Consider the following 20,132-nt stretch of genomic DNA (forward strand, 5'->3'; position numbering starts at 1 on the left):
ATCGATACATCACAGTGAAGTTTGAAGATAGAAAATGTTTTACTGGAAAAGGGATTTTTTCTGGCCTCAAGTTTCAGCATAAACGAAATTTCTAGTTACAATACTACAAAAAACTGCTCGAAATGTTGACTAGGAAAAATTCTTTAAAAGTTCGTGATAGTAATGAAGGAGCTTCGTACAGTCTGCTCTTTTGATCCAATACTAATGTACCTTATTTCTTACTAATCTAGTAATTTTGTCTGAAGCGGCTTTTTGCCAGGTATATTCTAAATTGGAAAGACCTCGTATAAACACTTGGGCTAAAACTTCTTTTTCTCATACATTTTTAATTTGAAAGGCAAACTGGTCATAATACCCAACTAACTCCACAGGAAAATACGACAGCATCGTGTAGGTCTAAAACTTCATTATTTCGTGCATTTTTAATTGGAGAGACATAAAACCAGTCTTAGCACCTTAATTAACTCCACAGGAAAATACGACAACATCGTATATAGTTCTAAAACTTCTTACGTGTCCCGCCGAAAATGTCCTAAGCAATACCTACTGCGATCCAAAAGATTTCCGACATAATTATTCTAAATGGCTTGTATTGCAGTACAACTATCGTTGAATTTTTACCTAACAATTTATTTGAGTCTTTTTCCAACTGTGTTATTGTTCCGTGTAAATATTTGCGGCTTTCTTCCGGAGTTGGACTTGCTAACTTTTTCAAAAACACTCTGCTGGATTTCAGTAATTAAAGTATTTCATTGATTGTCATATCCAGTTGTACTAAGATGAGACCAATCAGGTAGAGTTAATCACAAAAGCTCTGAACTGAAGACTGTACAGACAATTAGAACAGCTGAACAGGAAGAAGGACTAAAGCGTTTTTGTTCATCGGTTATTCTATAAACAGCAATTTTGTTTTATAACAATACTTACAGCAGTTCAAAGAGTTCTATAAAGGGAAGCACGACAATAAAAACTTTTCATTATTGATACCTGGCCGGCCCCAAAACCAAATGTGGAAAACAGTTTGCCGTTTAGAAGGTAGGAAATATCTCTTTGAGCCACTTGTACATATGGCTGAGCCAAGCCTCTCATGCTCAGACCTATTTCACTGATTGCAGAAGAGTTCGAGAACAACTCTTTAATAAAATGCTCTTAATCCAGGCACAAAGTATTTCACGTTTTATCACGTTCTTCAGGTCAGAGTTGTTACAAACTTGAATTTGCAATTTGAAGTTCTGAAATCCTGTACAGTAGTCACAGAGTGCTTTGTTGAAAGTTACTTAACTTTAGGGTTAAAAATCCAAGCTTTATCGATCAGTGGATCATCTGGGACCAGTAAAACATGCTACGTGGAACTTATGTCTTAGAAATTGAAAGCTGAAAATGCCTAAAAAGCGTGAGAAGGTAGGCTAAGTGGAGGCTTAGTGAAAAATAAAATGCAAAGATGGTTTAAGTAACAAAAAAAGTACGGATATTATGAATTCATGAGCGATTGTTCTAAGTCAGTCTTTTCAAATGTACTAGAAGATTCATTATCAGGAAATTAAACATGGCCCCAAATTTAAGGTAATCCTTGCAATTCTGTTTGCGGTATAATAAACCAAATGTAGGCGTAATTCCAACTCGTTTATTCACAGGCAGCCCAAGCTCACCACTAGAAAAGCGGACGTGACTCATCGTGTTGCGCAACGTTTTATATCTATAAAGGTTTGTATGGGATGTTATCGGTTTGCCTTAAAAGAGAGAAAAAAGTCTCTTGTTTTGAAATAAAATGGGCTTACCTTATTGCCTTGTTGTTTCTTTGTTGATTACTAGCGTCTCAGGCCATTTGAAGCGTTTCCGGCGAGTTAGCGGACTTTCTTTTAGAAGTTGACACCAACATAGCGCTAACTCGCCCGAAACGCTTCAAAATGGCCTGAGACGCCAGTGATCAACAAAGAAAACAACAAGGCAATAAGGTAAGCCCATTTTATTTCAAAACAAGAGACTTTTTTCTCTCTTTTAAGGCAAACCGATAACATCCCATACAAACCTTTATAAATATAAAACGTTGCGCAACACGATAAGAGCCACGTCCGCTTTTCTAGTGGTGAGCTTGGGCTGCCTGTGGTTTATTGTGTGTCTAATGTGTAATCGCTTCTTTATATATAGGTAATATGAGAATCACTACTTTAATCAATCAACTGTCACTGTACAAACAAAACGAAATATCTGGTTTCACAGGTAAAGAAATCATTGTTCTCGCATGGGGGCGTCTCCATGTTTCCGACATGCGGCTTTTCTTTCTTATGTATGGTTAACGTGTTCAAGTCCTTTAAAGGAATTCTTTTTGGAAAGTTCTTAGAATCAAAGTTACAGCCTTATCATTGACTTAGTCTGTTGAGTATAACAACGAAAAAATGGAGTTAAAGTTTAGTTCTAATAGAGCTATTTGTAGGATTGGTGAAAAATTTTCAAATGCTATTTTCACGGCGTCAAGGTAGTTTAGATTAGCTATCCTTTGACAGTAGATTTCTGTGTGACTTTACTCATTTGAAGACTTGTGAAGTACTGTTTTCCATAGTGTTTTTGCATCCCCCAGAATTCAGCGACACATCCAGGTCCTTTTGTGTAGCCAACCGCGCTAAATTTAAAATCTCATCGGCGAGAACATGTCAAACAATAGAGAAAATGATCTGAAATTGTCGACCAAGGCTTACTATTTTTTATTATTTGACGAAACTGCTCAACATTCATTAGTTTTAGCATATGGCTTTTATATAAAAGGTATTAATAAAATATATTTTACAATCGTAGAGTTTCCAGTCCCCCTATAAGTTCTGGTATTTTCTCCTTGAAATTGGGTTTTTTTGCCACTCGTTAGTATGGAAAGTCGCTTTTGATTTACATTAAGGTTTGATTTCTCATGAAATGAATCCAAATGTTCTGTTTTAGCATAGGGTTATGGCAGTCTGACATTTAAGGAAGCCTCGTACAAATTTTCGAAGGATTTTGACGATTGGAAGTTCTGGTTTTTACCTAAATCCTGAAACGACTTCTAGTCACTTTCTTGCTTTGCCCTTGTAGATTCCCAGGGAACTCGACTGCCCGAGTTCAAAACTCCCGCTCGTATATTTAAATAACCATTGGGAATCTGACGACAGAACGCTCTGTAAAGAGCGAGAATAAGACATCACGTCTTTTGGACACATTCGACGCACTTAAAATAGCTTTAAAACGATCTAAACCTGCACTGTTAAAACGCGGTAGTTTTATTGTTATCGCTATTGTTTTCATTGAACAAAGACTGAATACATAATTAATGTATGGGGTTATATGGTACTCTTGCCGTAATTTCTTATATTTTGTCATTTTTAAACTTAAATTAACCGTATCTTTGATACACATTTTCGCAAAGTATTGATATTTTAAACTTTGTAAATTACTTTGTCTCTCTTCATTGTAAAGGAGCATAGTAGGAAATAAATGAGTTATTTTCGAAATATGAAAATTCAAACATGGCTCCGAATCAAGGGATTAAAAAAAAGAAATTAATAATTTATCCCTCGACCTCAGTTTTAATATATAGAAAATGGCCTATTTCACCCTTTACATTTACTTGTTTTAGTTGTTTAATTTCCCTGAAATTTTGCAGTTTGTTTTCTAATTCGGTGATTCTCAGCAGTTTTACTTGATTCAATATTGGAATTATGGCAGCAGTACGAAAAGGAATGAAGTAATTTTACTTACTGTTTAGTATTGCAAAACGAAGAAAATTTTTTAGTAACGTTATTTACGCCAGCCACCAGGAAAATGTTACCCAAAACAAAAGAGACTTACGTCTTGTAATGGACGCAAACGAAGTATTAACGAAAGTGAAAGCAATTAGGCTCTTAACTCGGACTCTAGTAAAATTCCGTTACGGAGGAGAATTTTAAAAGACGTAAATTATCTTTTGTAAAACAAATTTTGCAAAAATAAACTTGATAGCAAACTTTCCATCCTGAAAAAAAGTTCCATTTTCAACTGTTGCTGTGTTAATTTGATCAGAACGTACAGTTTTGTTGCTTGATATGACGCCATCATTTTATTCTCTATATACTCCCCTTGTCAACAACTTTTAGGAAAATAACATGTTGTAGTGGACATGATGTTTTTGATAACTGGCGAAAACTGTTTATTCATTCTATTTAGGCTATTACTTCTACTACTACCATTGCTCATTATACTCAATTGAATTTAAAGCAGGCAGTTTAACCCAAGCGGTTCAATTGAAAACATGTGGTGGAAACTCATATTCTATCGTACTGGCCTTCTTACTGGCCAGCGGTTCTGCTCAGCAGTGCAGAGAAGAAAGGAGCATAAATGGAAAGGCACTGCGAGGATTCATCTTCCAAAAACTTTTGGTTACATCCTTTGATCAATGTAATATCAATTGTGAAAGGGAAATTACCTGTCAGAGCTTTAATTTCGTGACTGAAGAACACTCTTACGTTCTAAAAAATTGCGAACTGAACAACCGAACCAAGGAGGCGAGACCTGAGAATCTCCGTTCAGATCCTGATAGGGTTTACATTCGACGCCTAAACGGCAGGGGTATGTAAAAATATCTAAATCCACCTATTTTTAATGTTCATAAACCATTTCTGTGGTTCACAGTTATCATCCTGATCGCAAATTTACTCAACAACATACTCGTGTGGAAATGACTGCTGAATGGGATTATAACATGTTTGAAAATCTACACGTTTTGAAATCACTTTGACAGCTTCCTTGGGATCCACCGTAGAGCTTCCTGCAGAGTCATGTCGGGAAATAAAGGCAAGTGAAGGCAAAGACGCTATCAGCAAAAAGTATTGGTTGGATCCATCTGGAAGTGGAAAGGCTGTTTTGGTTCATTGCAACATGGAAATGGAAGGTTTATGTACCCAATTTGTTTTTTTATCTATAAGCAACTCCTTTTAATCTATCATTTACATGACTTTGTGTTTCTTCGAAGTTACCATAATCGTTCAGTTTAGCTTTCTTTTATTGCCAGATATCGATGAATGTATCAGTGGCAATCATGACTGTCACGTAAATGCCACATGTATCAACACCATTGGCTCACATAATTGTACATGCAACGAAGGATTTACTGGAGACGGACCCATGTGTTCAGGTACCGTGTCAGACAATCACGATATTTTTTCCATGTTTCAGTGTTGACGACTTAACTTTGAGGCGAAAAATGTCAACATTGAGCTATATCGAAGAAAAAAAAAACACTTTGCCTTAACTCGGACGGAATCAATTGTTAAGAAGCGGGTCAGTGAGGAAATTTGTCAGAAATTCGGAATCGATTTAGATGGACTGAAAAGTTGATATGTCATACAAGATAATTCCTTGTGTTTTTTTTTCTCTCACTTAAAGGTAAATTTACTATCATACAATACAATTTTGTAAAATATTGTTCAATAGTGTCTGAAAAGGGGATTGCAAGGTCGATGATTTGGCCATGTAGATACAATATATGGCAAATTCATCGCAATTTTTTAATCTAATGCAACTACTGATGCCGGAGGTATAACGGTATCTTACAGTAAGGAGATAAATACCGAGAGCTGTTCGTTTTTCCTCGGAACCGATGACGAACAAAGTCACAAGTACTTATAAGAACCGTTAAATTGAAGGTTGAAGCTTGAAAGGTGTCTCTGTTATAACTGGTTATTCAAACTTTGAAAATTGATAAATATCCAAGTTTCCCCCCCAGTCATAGCTTTCCAGAAAAACTGTGCTGAAATCTACAAATCCGGTAACACAACTGACGGTGTCTACACCATTAAACCTGATAACGTGTCTACATTTGATGTATTCTGTGACCAAACAACAGCTGGTGGAGGGTGGACTGTGTTCCAGAAGAGACTGAACGGCTCGGTTGATTTCTATCGTAACTGGGCCGACTATAAACACGGTTTTGGAGACTTAAATGGTGAATTTTGGCTTGGGCTGGACAAGATTCACCGCCTGACCTCAAATAATGACAACCTACTGCGCGTGGATTTGGAAGACTTTGACGGGCATACTCGTTATGCCGAGTATAACATGTTTGGTGTTATGAATGAAAAAAACAAGTACAAGCTGATCCTGGGTAATTATTCAGGTAAAACAGTAAGTTTTGTAATTTCTACATTAGGAAAGTAGGGGCAGTGTCATAATCAATGCGTTAGTAAACTTCAGGGCTTGGACAAAATGAGAGAAAACTGATCGAGCCGGAGGAATATAAGAGGGGGGTTTCGGCGCTGGACGCGTTGAGCCGATGATATCGTCATACTCAGTTCCTTTTGCCCAGTTACTTTCATTCCGAATCTCTGAGGATGGATCGTAAATAATCCAAGGGCAGTTTGATAGGTACGTTAGCCGTTTGAGTATAACCTTTTGAAACGATTTGTACAACTTATTAAATAATCAAAATGAATATCGATATCATTTCATGTTGCTGAACTGTATCAATTAAGATTAGTCCTAGTTCCAGTCAACACACGGCCAACTGGAGTAGCAATATTTTCAATTTAAATCTCGTAACGTTTTTCGCAAACGTTCGTGACATGTGTAAAATTCGTGTTAGGGACTGCTCTTGATTCTCTTTCTTATCATCGTGATCGACCATGGAGCACTCGAGATCAAGATAATGATGAGCGTGGAAATGGTAACTGTGCCATTTTGCACAAAGGAGCCTGGTGGTATGGCGGGTGTCACCAATCCAATCTGAATGGTTTGTATCATGATCGACCTCACTCCTCCTCCCAAGGCGCTGGAGTACAGTGGACTATCTGGAAGGGATATCACTACTCCCTTAAGAGAGCCGAGATGAAAATAAGACCAGTAGATTTCTCACCTCAATGATTCTAACTATTCCGAAAGCCTTTGGCCAACAGCATAACTATTTCATATTTGGAGTTCAAGAAAAACGATTGACTAGAAAAAATCTGTTTGGTAGTCTCTAACATGTGGATTATGTTCTGTTTAAATAATGTTTTTATACCAAGTACTGAATGTTGTGCCTTCTTTCAGTTTTAGTTGCTTACTTGCGTTTTTTAATGCTCTTGTTCTGCTTTTTCGCTTTGGAGATGAATGGTGGTTTCTATCATGTTTTTAAACCAGGAAAAATCGATTATGTAGAGCGGATCATTTACGTGATGCGAACCGAGTTTGATTTATCCTGACTTTTTTCTGAACTCTTATGAGCACTATATTATATTTACTCGTGTTTGCATCATCAAGTAGTTATTTTAGTATGTACCACAAATGAAAACTATCACCTAGGGAACAATGTTGTGTTCTTGGTTCTGAGTTGACAAAATGTCAATGCACACGCCAATAGCATCTGTTTACATTGAAGAGGACATGTTTTCTTCTCGTCACCTTCAAAGAATACATGTAGTTTGTAGTTTTTAAAAAGCACTACGAAACAGGATTGATATTTCAAGTATTTTTAGGTTTACCTTCTGTTTCATTAAGTCTCGCCTTTTCGCCCCTACGTGCTATTTTGATAAATCTATAGTTTTGATCATTTATTTTTAGTGTGTGCTTGTACTTGGCTCAGCACTTACCGTGCTAGACATTTTAATCCCTTGTTGTGGTTGAGGATAACTAGTTTGCTAGGTGGTCATGTTTGGGTTGGTAAAACTGACCTTGAGTCTTACCCACACTGAACATCCTGTTTTGGAAGTTCCCACGGTTAGCTAACCCAAACATGTCTGTGAGTTTTGTATTTAATACTGGGGCACTCCTTGCTGAAAGTAGTAGAAATCAGCAGTGAAACAAGAGAGAGAAAAGTAGCTGTAGTAGAAGCAGCGTTATAGGAGAATAAAGAAGAAAATTACAGAGTCTCAGTACCTTTCGTTAATTCGCCAAGCGAGTGGTAAAACCCCCACAACAGCCACATGACAAATTTAAAAGATGTAAAACCTGGCATGGTATCACCTTTATTAATCCCGCACGAAAATGTGACAATATTGTATAATAGTTCTAAAACATCATACCCGTCCCCGTTAAGGTGTTTTATACATCAGCTGTACTGTCTGTGGTATTTTTAAATGCATATGTACTTCAATGAACTCTCGCAGAGAGAAGAAAATAATTTTAACAGGAGTTCACAGGCTGTAGTCTTGATCAGTGTAGATGTTACCGGGAATCATAATGTACGAAATACGAACTAATTTTTTCAAAAAAGTTTTGTTTTGTATTTTACTAGCTTATCGAAACAGATAACGATCTTCTGATTTTAATTTTCTTTTTTATTCATTACCATCACGCGTACAAAAAAACACAGTGTTAAGTCTTTTAAGAGTGCAGTCAGAAAAGTAGATATTTCAAGCTTCAGATAATTTTTAACTCTGCTAATCATGATTTTAATGTGCAGTATCATCAAGAGATTATCTTATATTGCTTGCATTTATGTAAATCCTGTTTTACATGTAAATAGCTCGCAACGTTAATGATAGATAAATCCCAGCAGTAATCATAAGAACATATGCAAGTTGTTGCCCCCAAGGTCACTCTTTGCTTTAACGCTCATCTGTACATAACGCTTCATACTGAGTTTGTAAAAATTCTAAATGTAAGGATGAGTAAGTCAGAATACAATAGAATAACAATAAAACATGATTAAGGAGTTGTATGTCAACTGCTGCGTTAAGATATTTCAATTGATTAAGAGGAAAAGTCACAAAAATAACAGATTTCCCCTGAATCATATTGATGTAGATTGTAGAAAGGCGAACAAATCCATTTACAAGAAGAGAGAATGATCACCAGGCAGGGTTTACATTACCATTCTTGAATAGTCATAACAAGCGAACTTTTCATGTTCATCGCAAGTCAAGTGTCGATTTATTACGTTCCGGGTATCCACTATATGTAAAAAGATTAACAATCAATTTAAAATGATGCAAAGAATCCGAAAACTCATCGCCAGAGACACTCTGTTAAAACTGTATAAGACCTTCATCCTGCCGCATTTTTATTACTGCTCCCCTGTGTGGCACTTTTGCGGCGCCCGCAATTCTGGTAAAGTGGAGGCCTTAAACAGGCGGATTTTAAGGTTTCTTTTACATGATTATGAATCCTCGTATAAATGATACGTTACTGGATAAGGTCAACTTAAAATCTCTTCAAGTCAGACGCCTACAGAACTTTCTAATCATATTGTACAAGAGTTAATTTTTTACTAACTATCCAGGATATTTAAATGATATGTTTTCGTTTAGATCTACGTCCTATAACTTACGTGGTAATTACATCTTGTCCCTTCCAAAACCTAAAACTACAACATATGGCCTTCACTCTTTCTCTTACTTAGCTGCTAACTTATGGAACTCTCTCCCGGAGAACTTTCACTTTAGAACTTCCACTTTTCCAGACTTTCGGCGCCAAATACTTCAGTATGACTCCTTTGTGTAACTATACTGAATTTAGTAGTATAATAATATTTAAATAATAATAATATGTAAATATGTAACCTCATTAATGTATTATTATTAATTTATTCTTATTCTTATTCTTTATTCTTTTTAGCTTATTCCTTTTACTTCATTTTAATCACTCGAAGATATTAGCTTACATTTGCTACTCTTAAATTCGAAGTAAATAAAGTTTATATATGTATGTATGTCATACATATTAGTTCATTAGTTTTATACTTGCTAAGTTCATATCTGTAACTAAACACGTTTGTTGTTTAGAATGCTTAATAAAGACTTTGTTATTATTATTATTAATATGTATGTATGTATGTATGTATGTATGTATGTATGTATATATGTATGTATGTATGTATGTATGTATGTATGACGGGAATCTGATTAATGCAATCCTCAATTTTCAACGCAAGTCGAAAGAACGCTTCCTGCAAGAGGTAGTTACAGGCAACTGATTTTTAAAGAATCGAAGAGGAATTTGAAAAGTTGGTTTTCGGTGGAAGGAGAAAAAACCAGGAGGATTGTCTCAGCTATGAGTAATAATGTCTCCGTTATTGCTAATTAATGAACTCAATGAGGACCTTCAAACCAAATTAAAACATATTTTCTATAGCTGTTTATTGAAGAACTGCTGCTCTGTTATGCTCACTCGCGGATATAGTTCATTGTTTATTTGCCCTCTGCTTGGTATTGACATTCAAATTTAGAGTACTTCTGATACGATCCTTTTAACGCATCAAGTCAATGAAATTAAATACGCCTGCTCGCTGAAAATATCACGTTTCAAAAGTCCTAACAGCTAAATTGGCTAGTTGTCCAAGAAGGGAATAGGCCGTATAATTTAGTTGATAGAATAGCTATCCTATTTAAATCGATAGCAAAAATATATGAAGAAAATCTTTTCAGAGCAAATGTATTTCAAATGGCAATAACCTCATGCAATTTCAGTCCCATGATTCATTGTCAGCCACATGGTGTGAATAAACTAATTTTAGACCTTATAATTTTTTATGCTTTCACCATAACCGTTGCCTCTATTGTAATAGAGGCAGATGGGTGGGAGATAAACGCCGCCAGCTTTATCGCAATCGCAAAAACCATGGTAACGCACCGCCTTTTAGAAGGAAAGCGCTGATTACTTTTCCACGCAGAGCTCAGATCTTGTGCTCGTTATCTACAAAGTGACTGGTAGGCTGGGCAGGGAAAAGAAATTTCATACATCCAGTCTCTAAAAAGCTGACTAGGGATTTAATTAGCTCTGTCAAGTGCTTCGATCCTTTCATTAGCGATTTCAATGTCGAGGGTAACCTGACTTGCTTTAAAACAGTTTTGATGGATCATTAGTAAAGGTAAGAATGATGACAAGATTTAACTCCCAGGTTTTTTAATACAATACGTTCGAATAAAGGGTATTCAGTTGTTTGTTGAATTTGGAGAAAGAGAAATTGCACTTTCCCTTGTTTTTAATTAATGTGATAGTTGAAACGTGCTCGGGAAGTTTAGGTACGATGCGAGTTACATTGCGATGTTTTGAGGTCTCCTGTGAAACGATTAACACACATCATCAACTACATCGACCATTATTTTAGTTCTCAATATTGCAAGTGACCTGCTTACAACGAGATCTAACTGTACTTAGCTATTTCTAACAGTTCAATGTTGCGTGCAACCGACCGCATCTAATCCACTAAACATTGTTTTGTCTTGACGACTAAAAGTACCTTTCTGTTATTTATACTTCTCTCTTCACATGTGATTCCTGTTACCTTTAACGAAGAATTTAGACTCAAAAAAATTTAAGCCAAACATGCAATTCAAAAGCTGATTGTAAACGTGCACGAATTAGGCAGATGGTTTGCATAATAAACACAAGCCTGACAAGAGTCCATTGGTAAAACTTATCATTAGATAAGAAATTCCATTTTTTCCAATTCCAGCCAAAACAATAAAGGAAGTCATAAAATCGTATATGCATAAATGGCTAGTTTTAAACACCTGCAACTTTGAATACATTATAATTGAATCATGCCGATTCCCGATTAGAATTCCTGTTGATTTTCAGACTCATAATAGACATCTCAGAAATAAAATGGAAATGAAATACGAATTTTATGCCGATCTCGTCGTGTAACGAATACGATTTAAGAGGAGGAAGAAAACTGCGAGTTTTTTTAAACTTCCCCTGCTTGGCTTTAAGATCTTTGTATGGAAATCGCTTGCCTTTTGCAGAAGATGATAAGGGTATTGGCAAAATCATGAAAAACAAAAACAAAAACATCGACAAAAATATAGTCAATGTTTATGGAGGTCAAGTTTGGTGTATGGAAAATATCATTAACGAAACACATATTCTTTAACATTCTCGTCACAGCCTTTAAGAGAAAAATAACCGCAGATAGAAAAAATTAACACATCGCTTGATTGTTAAACTTTCCCGCGTTTTGAACCCTCTCCACCTGGGGCGATATGCTAATTTTATTTTGGAACCACTATGTAATGTTATATACAACGAACATAACCACCTGAGTAAAACATGTTTACAACTTTCTCGTCCTGTCATCAGTTTTGCTGAAGGGCCCTAACGTTCTTTGAAAATCCACTTTGCTAATTAAACCATCTTTGAGTATTTTTTTTCCTTTAGGAAACACGGACTAATATTAATGCAATGATTACTTTTCTATGTCGAACCTATATCAGCAAGCCCAACAGAGACACTAGATACGAAAACATCGGTTTTCCTTCAAAAAGAAATATTTCATGTATGAATGATATTTTTACGCTCCTCCTATCGACCGTAGTAGGATTTTCACCTGCACGCAAGGAATTATTTTTTTCTGTCTGAAAACATGTTAGTTATGCAAATTTCCTTCATCAGCGCAATTTCCTGCTTAACGTTTCTAATCACCGAGTTCTTCCTAAATTGTAGAGCCTTTGTTTGAGGTAAGCATTTCCTTGTTCTCTGTATGCGCTAAAATTTTTGGACGGTTAAAAGCCGTTGCTATCTGATGTCTTTCCACCAGTTGTGGAGAAGAATTTGAGAAAGGGCTAAATTTAAGTCGCTTAAATTTACTTAAAGCTAAAGCCAACAAGCTGCCGAAGTCAAAATTAATTGATCAACTTTCTCTTTTTTTTTGTCTAAGCAAGGCCATCATGGTAGTTTTTCCTTTCCAACTCTGCTTCACCCTGTTTATGTGTATTGCCTATGTATATGCGACAATGCAATCAATATTATTTGATGGAAAATGTCAGGAAGTTTATTTTACACTTCAGACATTTGGATGAACAGAAATAATCGCTGTTCAATAATGTCACAAATATTTTTTTTTCTCACTGTTCACGAAAGTGTCACTACATGCCGAATGACGCTATCCATAGAAAGAGTCAGTTTGGTAAATGAAAAACCTAAAATGAAGCGGTTTAAAATGTGACAACATTTAGTTTTCTAACGCAGAAAACCATGCATAATTTATGTCAGCAATCACATAGTAGAGGAACGGACAGTTACTTATGAGTGTACTTTAAAAGTTAGAAATGAGCTAGATATGTCATGTACTGGGAAGGTTTTGTCATTCTGCACTTTAATAGAGCTAATCAGTGTTACCTCGGAGGACTTCCTGTTTTCAGTTTCGCGGAAAAATTGAATCCGTAGAATCCTGACTCCTAATTACCCACTCATAGTTTAAGTTAGCTGACAGTTAAACATGCCACTTAAAAGCAAACGGAAACTTGGCATCATTATTATGCATGTCACGATCTTCGGAAGTGTTTGTTTGCCAACTTACTTCAATTTTCCATTTTGCACCTTTCTCAAGTTTTCATCATGACTAAAACGGAGTCATCGGAAACGTTGATTGCAATTTTCCTGAAATTGTAGTAGAATCAAATAACTATAAACAAGAAATCCAGGCAAAAGCTTGGCTTTTCACATTCTTTCCTCCTGACGATTCGTGACGTTTTTCAAGAAGGCATAAATAATATATTTATATTCGAAATCTCCCAGGACATGTTGTCTGCTAAACAGGAAGAAAAATCATTTGATTCAAGTTAGGTGTCAGTTATTACCGAACCAAAATGTCCTAAAGGAACTGCCTACATTTACGCTTTAGAATCAGTATCAGTTTGTAAGGTATGTGGAGACATAGTTTAATACCAGAATCGATCTGTAATACCTCGCTTTTTTTCATGACTTTTCTCAAGTTCTGATTTATTTCAAATTACGTTTGCGACCTTCGATAGCCTAAAGAGCAAAAATGTTTTTCTTATACACAAAATACTCTCAGTGAGCAATCGCTAACCTGGCAGAGGTTAGCGTCGCTTCTTAAATTCTAAAAGAACAATGTGTGAAAAGACTAATGAAACCCAATGCGTCCGATTGTGGAGGAAGGAGAGAAGAGTCAAGTCTCTAAATGTTATACTGTTGACTTTCAAAATCTCTCTTCTCGACAAGTTTCTTCACGTCCCTCCGTAATATGGCTAAATTTACTCAGTGTCAAACTTCTTTTTTAGACACGAATTTACTTCTCATAACAGAGTCAAGCGTTAATTTGGTATGGGCGGCCGTCACCACCAAAAATACAAGGATGTCAGTAGATCAGTAAATATAAAGATGATTTAAGGATCAGCTGCAGGATAGCGTAGCTAATAAAGGAATGGCATGGCAAAATTATAGACAGTCTAGGTTTCCTTCATGAAATAGAACACCCTAAACATAAATGGTTTAGCCAACTGATAAACGATCTAGTTGCCTATGTAAAGTTGGAACATGAAATTGTGAATGGACCAGCTAAATTGCGAATAGCCTAGCACTCATTTGCAATACAGTACACAAACGGTGTAGCGTTGCGTCAAATGACTCAGGGTAATATCGAGTAGCACAGCGTACGCACAAACGGTGTAGCGGTGCGTGAAATGGCTCAGCGTAATGTCGAAAGGTACATCGTACATACAAACAGTGTAGCTTTGCGTGAAAAGGCTCACGGTAATGTGGAATGGTACAGCGTACACACAAATGGTGTAGCGTTGCGTGAAATGGCTCAGCGTTATGTCGAATGGTACAGCGTACATACAAACTGCGTAGCGTTGCGTGAAATGGCTCAGCGTAAAGTCAAATGGTAAAGCGTACACACAAATGGTGTAGCGTTGCGTGAAATGGCTCAGCGTAATGAAGAATGGTACAGCGTGCATACAAACATTGTAGCGTTGTGTGAAATGGCTCCGCGTAATGTCGAATGCAGGCGGTGTGCGCACTCTGATTGCGTTGCATCATGGTCGTGAAACAAAAATTGAGTCATTTGCATCTTGACGCGTTGGAGTGAACATCTCTGGTAACAGTGAGATACTGCGTGAATATACGTGAATTGTAATTCCCTCTCGACTTCGTCTCGGGGAATTTTCACCAATATTCACGAGCTTGAGGCGAATAATTGTGAATTAATTCTGTAAACATTCAGGCTCACCAACGCGTGCAAACTATGGTAAACCGGGAGGCCGGCAAACCGTGGTAGAATCCAGTCTCGTTGCTATTTTAATTAACGCTCTCATGAACCGACAACGAATAAATGCAATATCGGCAGGGAAAAACAAAGAGGAGAAACTTACCGAATTACCTCTGCTTTAGGGCTAGACGAAGTGAAGACTTAAATATAGCGACCACACCGATGTGATGCTTTCGCGCCAGTCTTCACATTCGATGACGTCATGCCCCCCAGTAGATCGTTGTTCCATTTGCGGTTTGTATTTTTGGTGGTTTCAGCGAGATAGCCTTCACGTCACGCCACAAGCAAGCTCGACGATTGGCCACAACATCGGAATATTTCATGTATTGCTAAGCAATTTAATGTTCAGCTAGAGTGTCTGATGTTCTGCAAAGCTATTCGACGTAACGCTACAACATTTGTGTGTATGCTGTACTATTCGACATTACACTGAGCCATCACGCAACGCTACACTGTTTGAATGTACGCTGTACCATTCTACGCTGAGCCATTTCACGCAACGCTACACCATTTGTGTGTATGCTGTACCATTTGACATTACGCTGAGCCATTTCACGCAACGCTACGCTGTTTGTATGTATGCTGTACCATTCGACATAACGCTGAGCCATTTCATGCAACGCTACGCCATTTGTTTGTACGCTGTACCATTCTACATTATGCTGAGCCTTTTCATGTAAAGCTACCCTGTTTGTATGTACGCTGTACCATTCGACATTACGCTGAGCCATTTTATGCAACGCTGCACCGTTTGTGCGTACGCTGTGTTACTCGATATTACCCTGAGTCATTTGACGCAACGCTACTCCGTTTGTGTACTGTATTGCAAATGAGTGCTAGGCTATTCGCAATTTAGCTGGTCCATTTCACAACTTCATGTTCCAACTTGACATGGGCAACTAGACCGTTTATCGTTTGGCTAATTTTTATGTTTAGGGTGTTCTGTTTCATGAAGGAAGCCTAGACTGTCTATAATTTTGCAATGCCATTCCTTTGTTAGCTATGCTATTCTGCAGCTGATCCTTAAATCAACTTTGTATTTACTGATTTATTTGACATCCTTGTATTTTTGGTGGTCCTAAACTTGGTAGTCGAAAGACTTGACTGGTGAAAAAAAGGTAATTTCAAGTGATGGCAGGTGATGCTCTGTTGGTTTCGGATCTCAGTCAACAGTATTCTACACATTATCCTCAGGCTTGTGATAAAAAGAGCAACAAGAAAAAAGATATGATAATGATATTGAAAACAGTGAATTATGAATTAGAACTGCAATGAGAATGAAGACTGCTTTGTTGATTTTGTCAATGATCCCTGTTATCACAATGACATATTTAGAATGTCACAAAGAATATTGTTCCACCACTTTGATGATGTAGTCTTAAGTAGCCGCAATGCGTATAAGGCAGTGCTCCCATGATGCAACACGGCATAATTCACTACCTACATTCGACGCTAATTAAAAGTTTGTGCGTTTATTCCTTACCGAACCGTAGGTGTCACAACCTTTTATATTACCTCTACAATACAACGTAGTATTTTACTAAGTTTTCCGCGCTAAAAAAAAAAAATTTGATTGTTGTTTACCGTGGTGACCCAAAATTTTAATCGCCACCTTCCAAGAAATAAGATTCTTTCTTTTCCCGAATTGTTTCCACGACCACATGATGTGAAAGAGGTTTACAACGATAAGTCCAGAGGAGGATAACTAACTGAGTTCGAAATAGTGTGAACTGATACACGTACTTAATCTTACTGGATGTCACCGGATTTGATGTAGGTTTAATGAAACCGGTACGATTGCGTCACCAATAACGAAGGGTTTTCTTCCTGTGACGTGAAACGATGAGTGGTGGATATACCGGTACTTGCACAAAACATAAAGTTGAGGGCCTCATGTGCAACTTAATATCACCATGACCGACCGGTTCATAATACTGCTTGCATGATCAGACGGTACCATATTAAAAGGGAGTCAAACAGTTTCCAGAAATAGACAGCTGCCTCAGGGAGTTAATCATCTTGTGTGCAGTATTTATTTTTTTTAGCAAAAAGCTATTCGGTACAAAGAAGAAACTTTATTTTGTGTTTCCTTATGTTTTAATTATCTTCCAAAAAATATTACAAATTTTGTTATCTCACGACTAAAGGAAAGCCGCGGCGAAATAAAGCTCAAATCAATTAGAATCCCCTGTTATGGTAAAAATCATTTGCCTAATTGGCTTGACGTGTCAAATGCCGCGGTGATAATTAAAACAATGGATCGTTTCCAAAAGAAGGAGTTGGAGGTGGTTTTTCACATCTTTTGTCTCTCATAACAATAACCAAAACGAGTTACACTCACAATGCTTATTGAGCTTTAAAAATTGAGTGCACTGCATAAAAAACGGTCATTTACATGTACGAGAGTGCAATGTGTCCTCGTAAAGACTACACATAAGGATACAAGGTAACTTGAGGGAAAATTTCTCCGGATTTTTTTGTTCTGCAAACGAATGACCTTCATGTTATAAGGTAAGCAATGAGTCAACGAGAAGACCGTGCAGTTTCAAATTTTGCAAAACGAAATTTACCCGCATGTCAACTGAAGAAACCGGTCACGACAGCAACAATGATACAATTTCCTTTCTCGTAGTATCCAAACTGTCAGCCCCAAATTGAAAGATGAAACGCATCTTTTTATTTTAATTTAATTTTTTTAATTTTCAAATTAATACCGGATGTACCGTAGGTACTGATTTCATATCAGATACTGTTGTTATTGTTTCTCAAACGACAAATAACCTTCTGAGTAATTATTGCATTTTCAAAATGGAACAGGGAATACGTTTATTAGTAGTGCGTGTGGTTTTAAATAGACTATCAAACCTGTGTAAAATAGCGCAAAATTTTTGAACTTTTCTTGATGATACGAAAGATTTTTCAAGACCATTTTGTTCCCATCAAATGAGTACGTGTAACATAGGCAGGGGTCGCACTTTGGCTTTATTTCTTTTATGTCGTGTTATAAGTTGCCCTACAAATATGTCGCGACATTTACACCAGGGAAGTCATGGAGGTCGCACTTGTGCGACATAAATGATATTTGAAACCAGACTGTCCACTCTTGATATTTCACGCGTGAAAAGAGCACCAAATAAAACTTTGTAGACATGAAGCTGGTGCTACTTTTATTAGCGACATTTCTTCACTCTCTGTTTAATTTGTTCAATGTACAAAAATTTATTGATTTGTACGCATTGTACAACACTCGCCAACGGCAATTGATGGCTCTTGCCGCTTGAAAACGACGTCGACGAATGCGAAAAAATGGGAAAATATCTGCGAGCCAAAGGGTGAAAACAAGCCATTCCCATACTGAAAATAATCAGGTGAATAGTGCAAATTTGTAAATTGGTATGGGTTGATATTCGCAATAGGGACCACATAAAACGTGTGTCGAGAAAACCTGTGACTAAAATATTGAACCGATAGCTAGCTGTGTGCACGTGTTGTCTTTGCAGAATTGCGAAAATCCAAAGTTTTGCTAGTATTTCAGATTTGATCGACGTTGCGACAGAAGAAAACAAAAATTGTTATTTTAAGGCGATAAGACGAGATATGGCCTGCCTCGAGGCAGGACATCGTCTTTTTTGATCTTTAGGTCCTTCGGACATAGTTATGTCTGGTTGCGACAAAAGGGTCGCACTTGTCGCAAGCACGCGATGACAGATTTTATGTCCAATGTAAACACCAAAAGCGTAAGTGCGACCCCTGCCATATGTTCATTTGGTCTCTTTTTGTTTGATCTGACTTAACAGGAAACAGCATGACTTCCGCAATGAAAAGTAAGGTGTTACAAGTTAAACAAACACCTTTTTTGTTTTTCTGTTTTTATCATTCTAGGACAAACCTATTTTTTCAATGAATCTTTTTTTATTATAACTCACTAATTGCTAGATATACTGTTAAAAATGTCGGCATTCTTAGATCTTGTTAAAGTGCTCTCTTTTACTCTTTTCAGGATTACAGCAGCAGGAAATTAACATGAAATTCATAATTACAAGATGGTCCTTTTTACTTTCCTTTTCTGTTCTATTTGTGATGATCATATATGAGCTAAGTGCTGAGAACATATCAAATACGACAGGACAGAAAAAGACATTATATGTTGGTTCAATGGTGCCTATGACTGGTAGAAGAGCATGGTGGGGAGCTGGAATACCGCTGGCCATCGAGATGGCTTTTGAAGATATCAACAAAAGAGATGATATTCTCAAAGACTACGAATTAAAATTGATCGCTGGAGACACACAGGTAGGCATTTATAGATTATGCTAGCATAATTTTTGGCATAATTCGAGCAAACTGGCATAATTTCTGCTAAGTAGCAATGCTAGCATAATTTGCGCATTTTGATAATTATCAGATCATTTTTGATGCCATTATTTTATAATTTTTTGTCTCTAGTCCCAAGCACTTGGTGACCTTAATCGATATTTAAAGTTTTAGTTAAACTAGTAGCATTTGTAGTTCAATGTGAAGCACTGAGCCCGGGTCTGAGGTGCACCGAAACCGGAAGTCACATTTTAGCCATGTCGATCCCAGTACCTCTCATTAGGCAAGGCTACAATATGGCGTCGGCCATGCCTGATCCACATGTTTATTTGAAATTCAATGTGGATTTGTTGCGTTTCTTTCCTGTAGACGAACGGCTTCTAGTTAAAAAATATATATTTTGGACTTATTTGCATTTTTTCAAAGAGCATAATTTAAAAAAACGGTGGCATAATTTGGAAAAAAGAGTATAATGTTAGCATAATTTGGCCAAAAAAAGCAATGCTACTAGCATAATATGCCACTTTTACTAGCATAATCTATAAATGCCTACACGCAGGTATTGAATTTATCTAAGGGATTGAATTTCCCATATGGCCTTTTCTTAGGTCATTCAATTTATCTATAGACTCTATTTCGTAAATCACCAGAAATCGGCTAGCACGAAGGTGAACTGTTACATTTTTCACGAAAACCACAGGCGGCCCAAGCTCTCTTTGAGAACCACACAAGTAACAGAGTTTGCATATCGATTTATAAGGATTTGTATGGGATTTTCTACAAGATAGCCATAGAGATAGTTAAAAGTAAAAACATTAAATAAAAATGGCTTACGTTATTCCATACGTGTGTTGCTTGCTCCTGGTGTCGTTATTTTACCGATTTC

The 20,132-nt window shown here is 36.9% G+C and overlaps 2 protein-coding genes across 5 annotated transcripts in view; both read left to right on the forward strand.

Moving 5' to 3' along the window:
* The first annotated feature begins 672 nt into the window (after window positions 1–672).
* LOC111346806 (ficolin-2) lies at window positions 673–8,652 on the forward strand. Of its 2 annotated transcripts, none has more exons than XM_088731687.1 (6): window positions 673–1,035; window positions 4,171–4,572; window positions 4,745–4,894; window positions 5,015–5,137; window positions 5,735–6,118; window positions 6,584–8,652. In XM_088731687.1, exons 1-6 carry the CDS (start codon window positions 1,008–1,010, stop codon window positions 6,859–6,861), a joined length of 1,365 nt encoding a protein of 454 aa, XP_088587813.1. In that variant the 5' UTR covers window positions 673–1,007; the 3' UTR covers window positions 6,862–8,652. The 2 variants fall into 2 exon arrangements, with proteins under 2 accessions (XP_088587813.1, XP_088587814.1); XM_088731688.1 differs by having other exon boundaries at window positions 4,225–4,572.
* Window positions 8,653–10,472: 1,820 nt separating this feature from the next.
* LOC111322502 (gamma-aminobutyric acid type B receptor subunit 2) overlaps window positions 10,473–20,132 on the forward strand; it is a 25,489-nt gene continuing 15,829 nt past the window's right edge. The window contains exons 1-2 of one of the 3 annotated variants that reach the window (XM_088729711.1): window positions 10,473–10,786; window positions 18,933–19,225. In XM_088729711.1, coding sequence (XP_088585837.1) covers window positions 18,956–19,225 — 270 coding nt within the window. In that variant the 5' untranslated portion in view covers window positions 10,473–10,786; window positions 18,933–18,955. Of the gene's footprint in view, window positions 10,787–12,260; window positions 12,378–13,428; window positions 13,564–18,932; window positions 19,226–20,132 lie in introns of those variants that run through there. The other 2 variants (XM_088729713.1, XM_088729712.1) reach the window with 2 other exon arrangements.

Source organism: Stylophora pistillata, chromosome 8 (genome assembly GCF_964205215.1).
Source record: "Stylophora pistillata chromosome 8, jaStyPist1.2, whole genome shotgun sequence".
NCBI classification, from domain to species: Eukaryota; Metazoa; Cnidaria; class Anthozoa; order Scleractinia; family Pocilloporidae; genus Stylophora; species Stylophora pistillata.

What these genes read in the sequence shown, in the direction of transcription:
- LOC111346806 (XM_088731687.1), top strand. Translation starts at nt 1,008, where the DNA reads ATGTGGAAAACAGTTTGCCGTTTAGAAG. An exon ending in AGACGGACCCATGTGTTCAG is followed by an intron (nt 5,138 to 5,734) that starts GTACCGTGTCAG and finishes CCCCAGTCATAG; the next exon opens with CTTTCCAGAAAAACTGTGCT. An exon ending in GATCCTGGGTAATTATTCAG is followed by an intron (nt 6,119 to 6,583) that starts GTAAAACAGTAA and finishes AATTCGTGTTAG; the next exon opens with GGACTGCTCTTGATTCTCTT.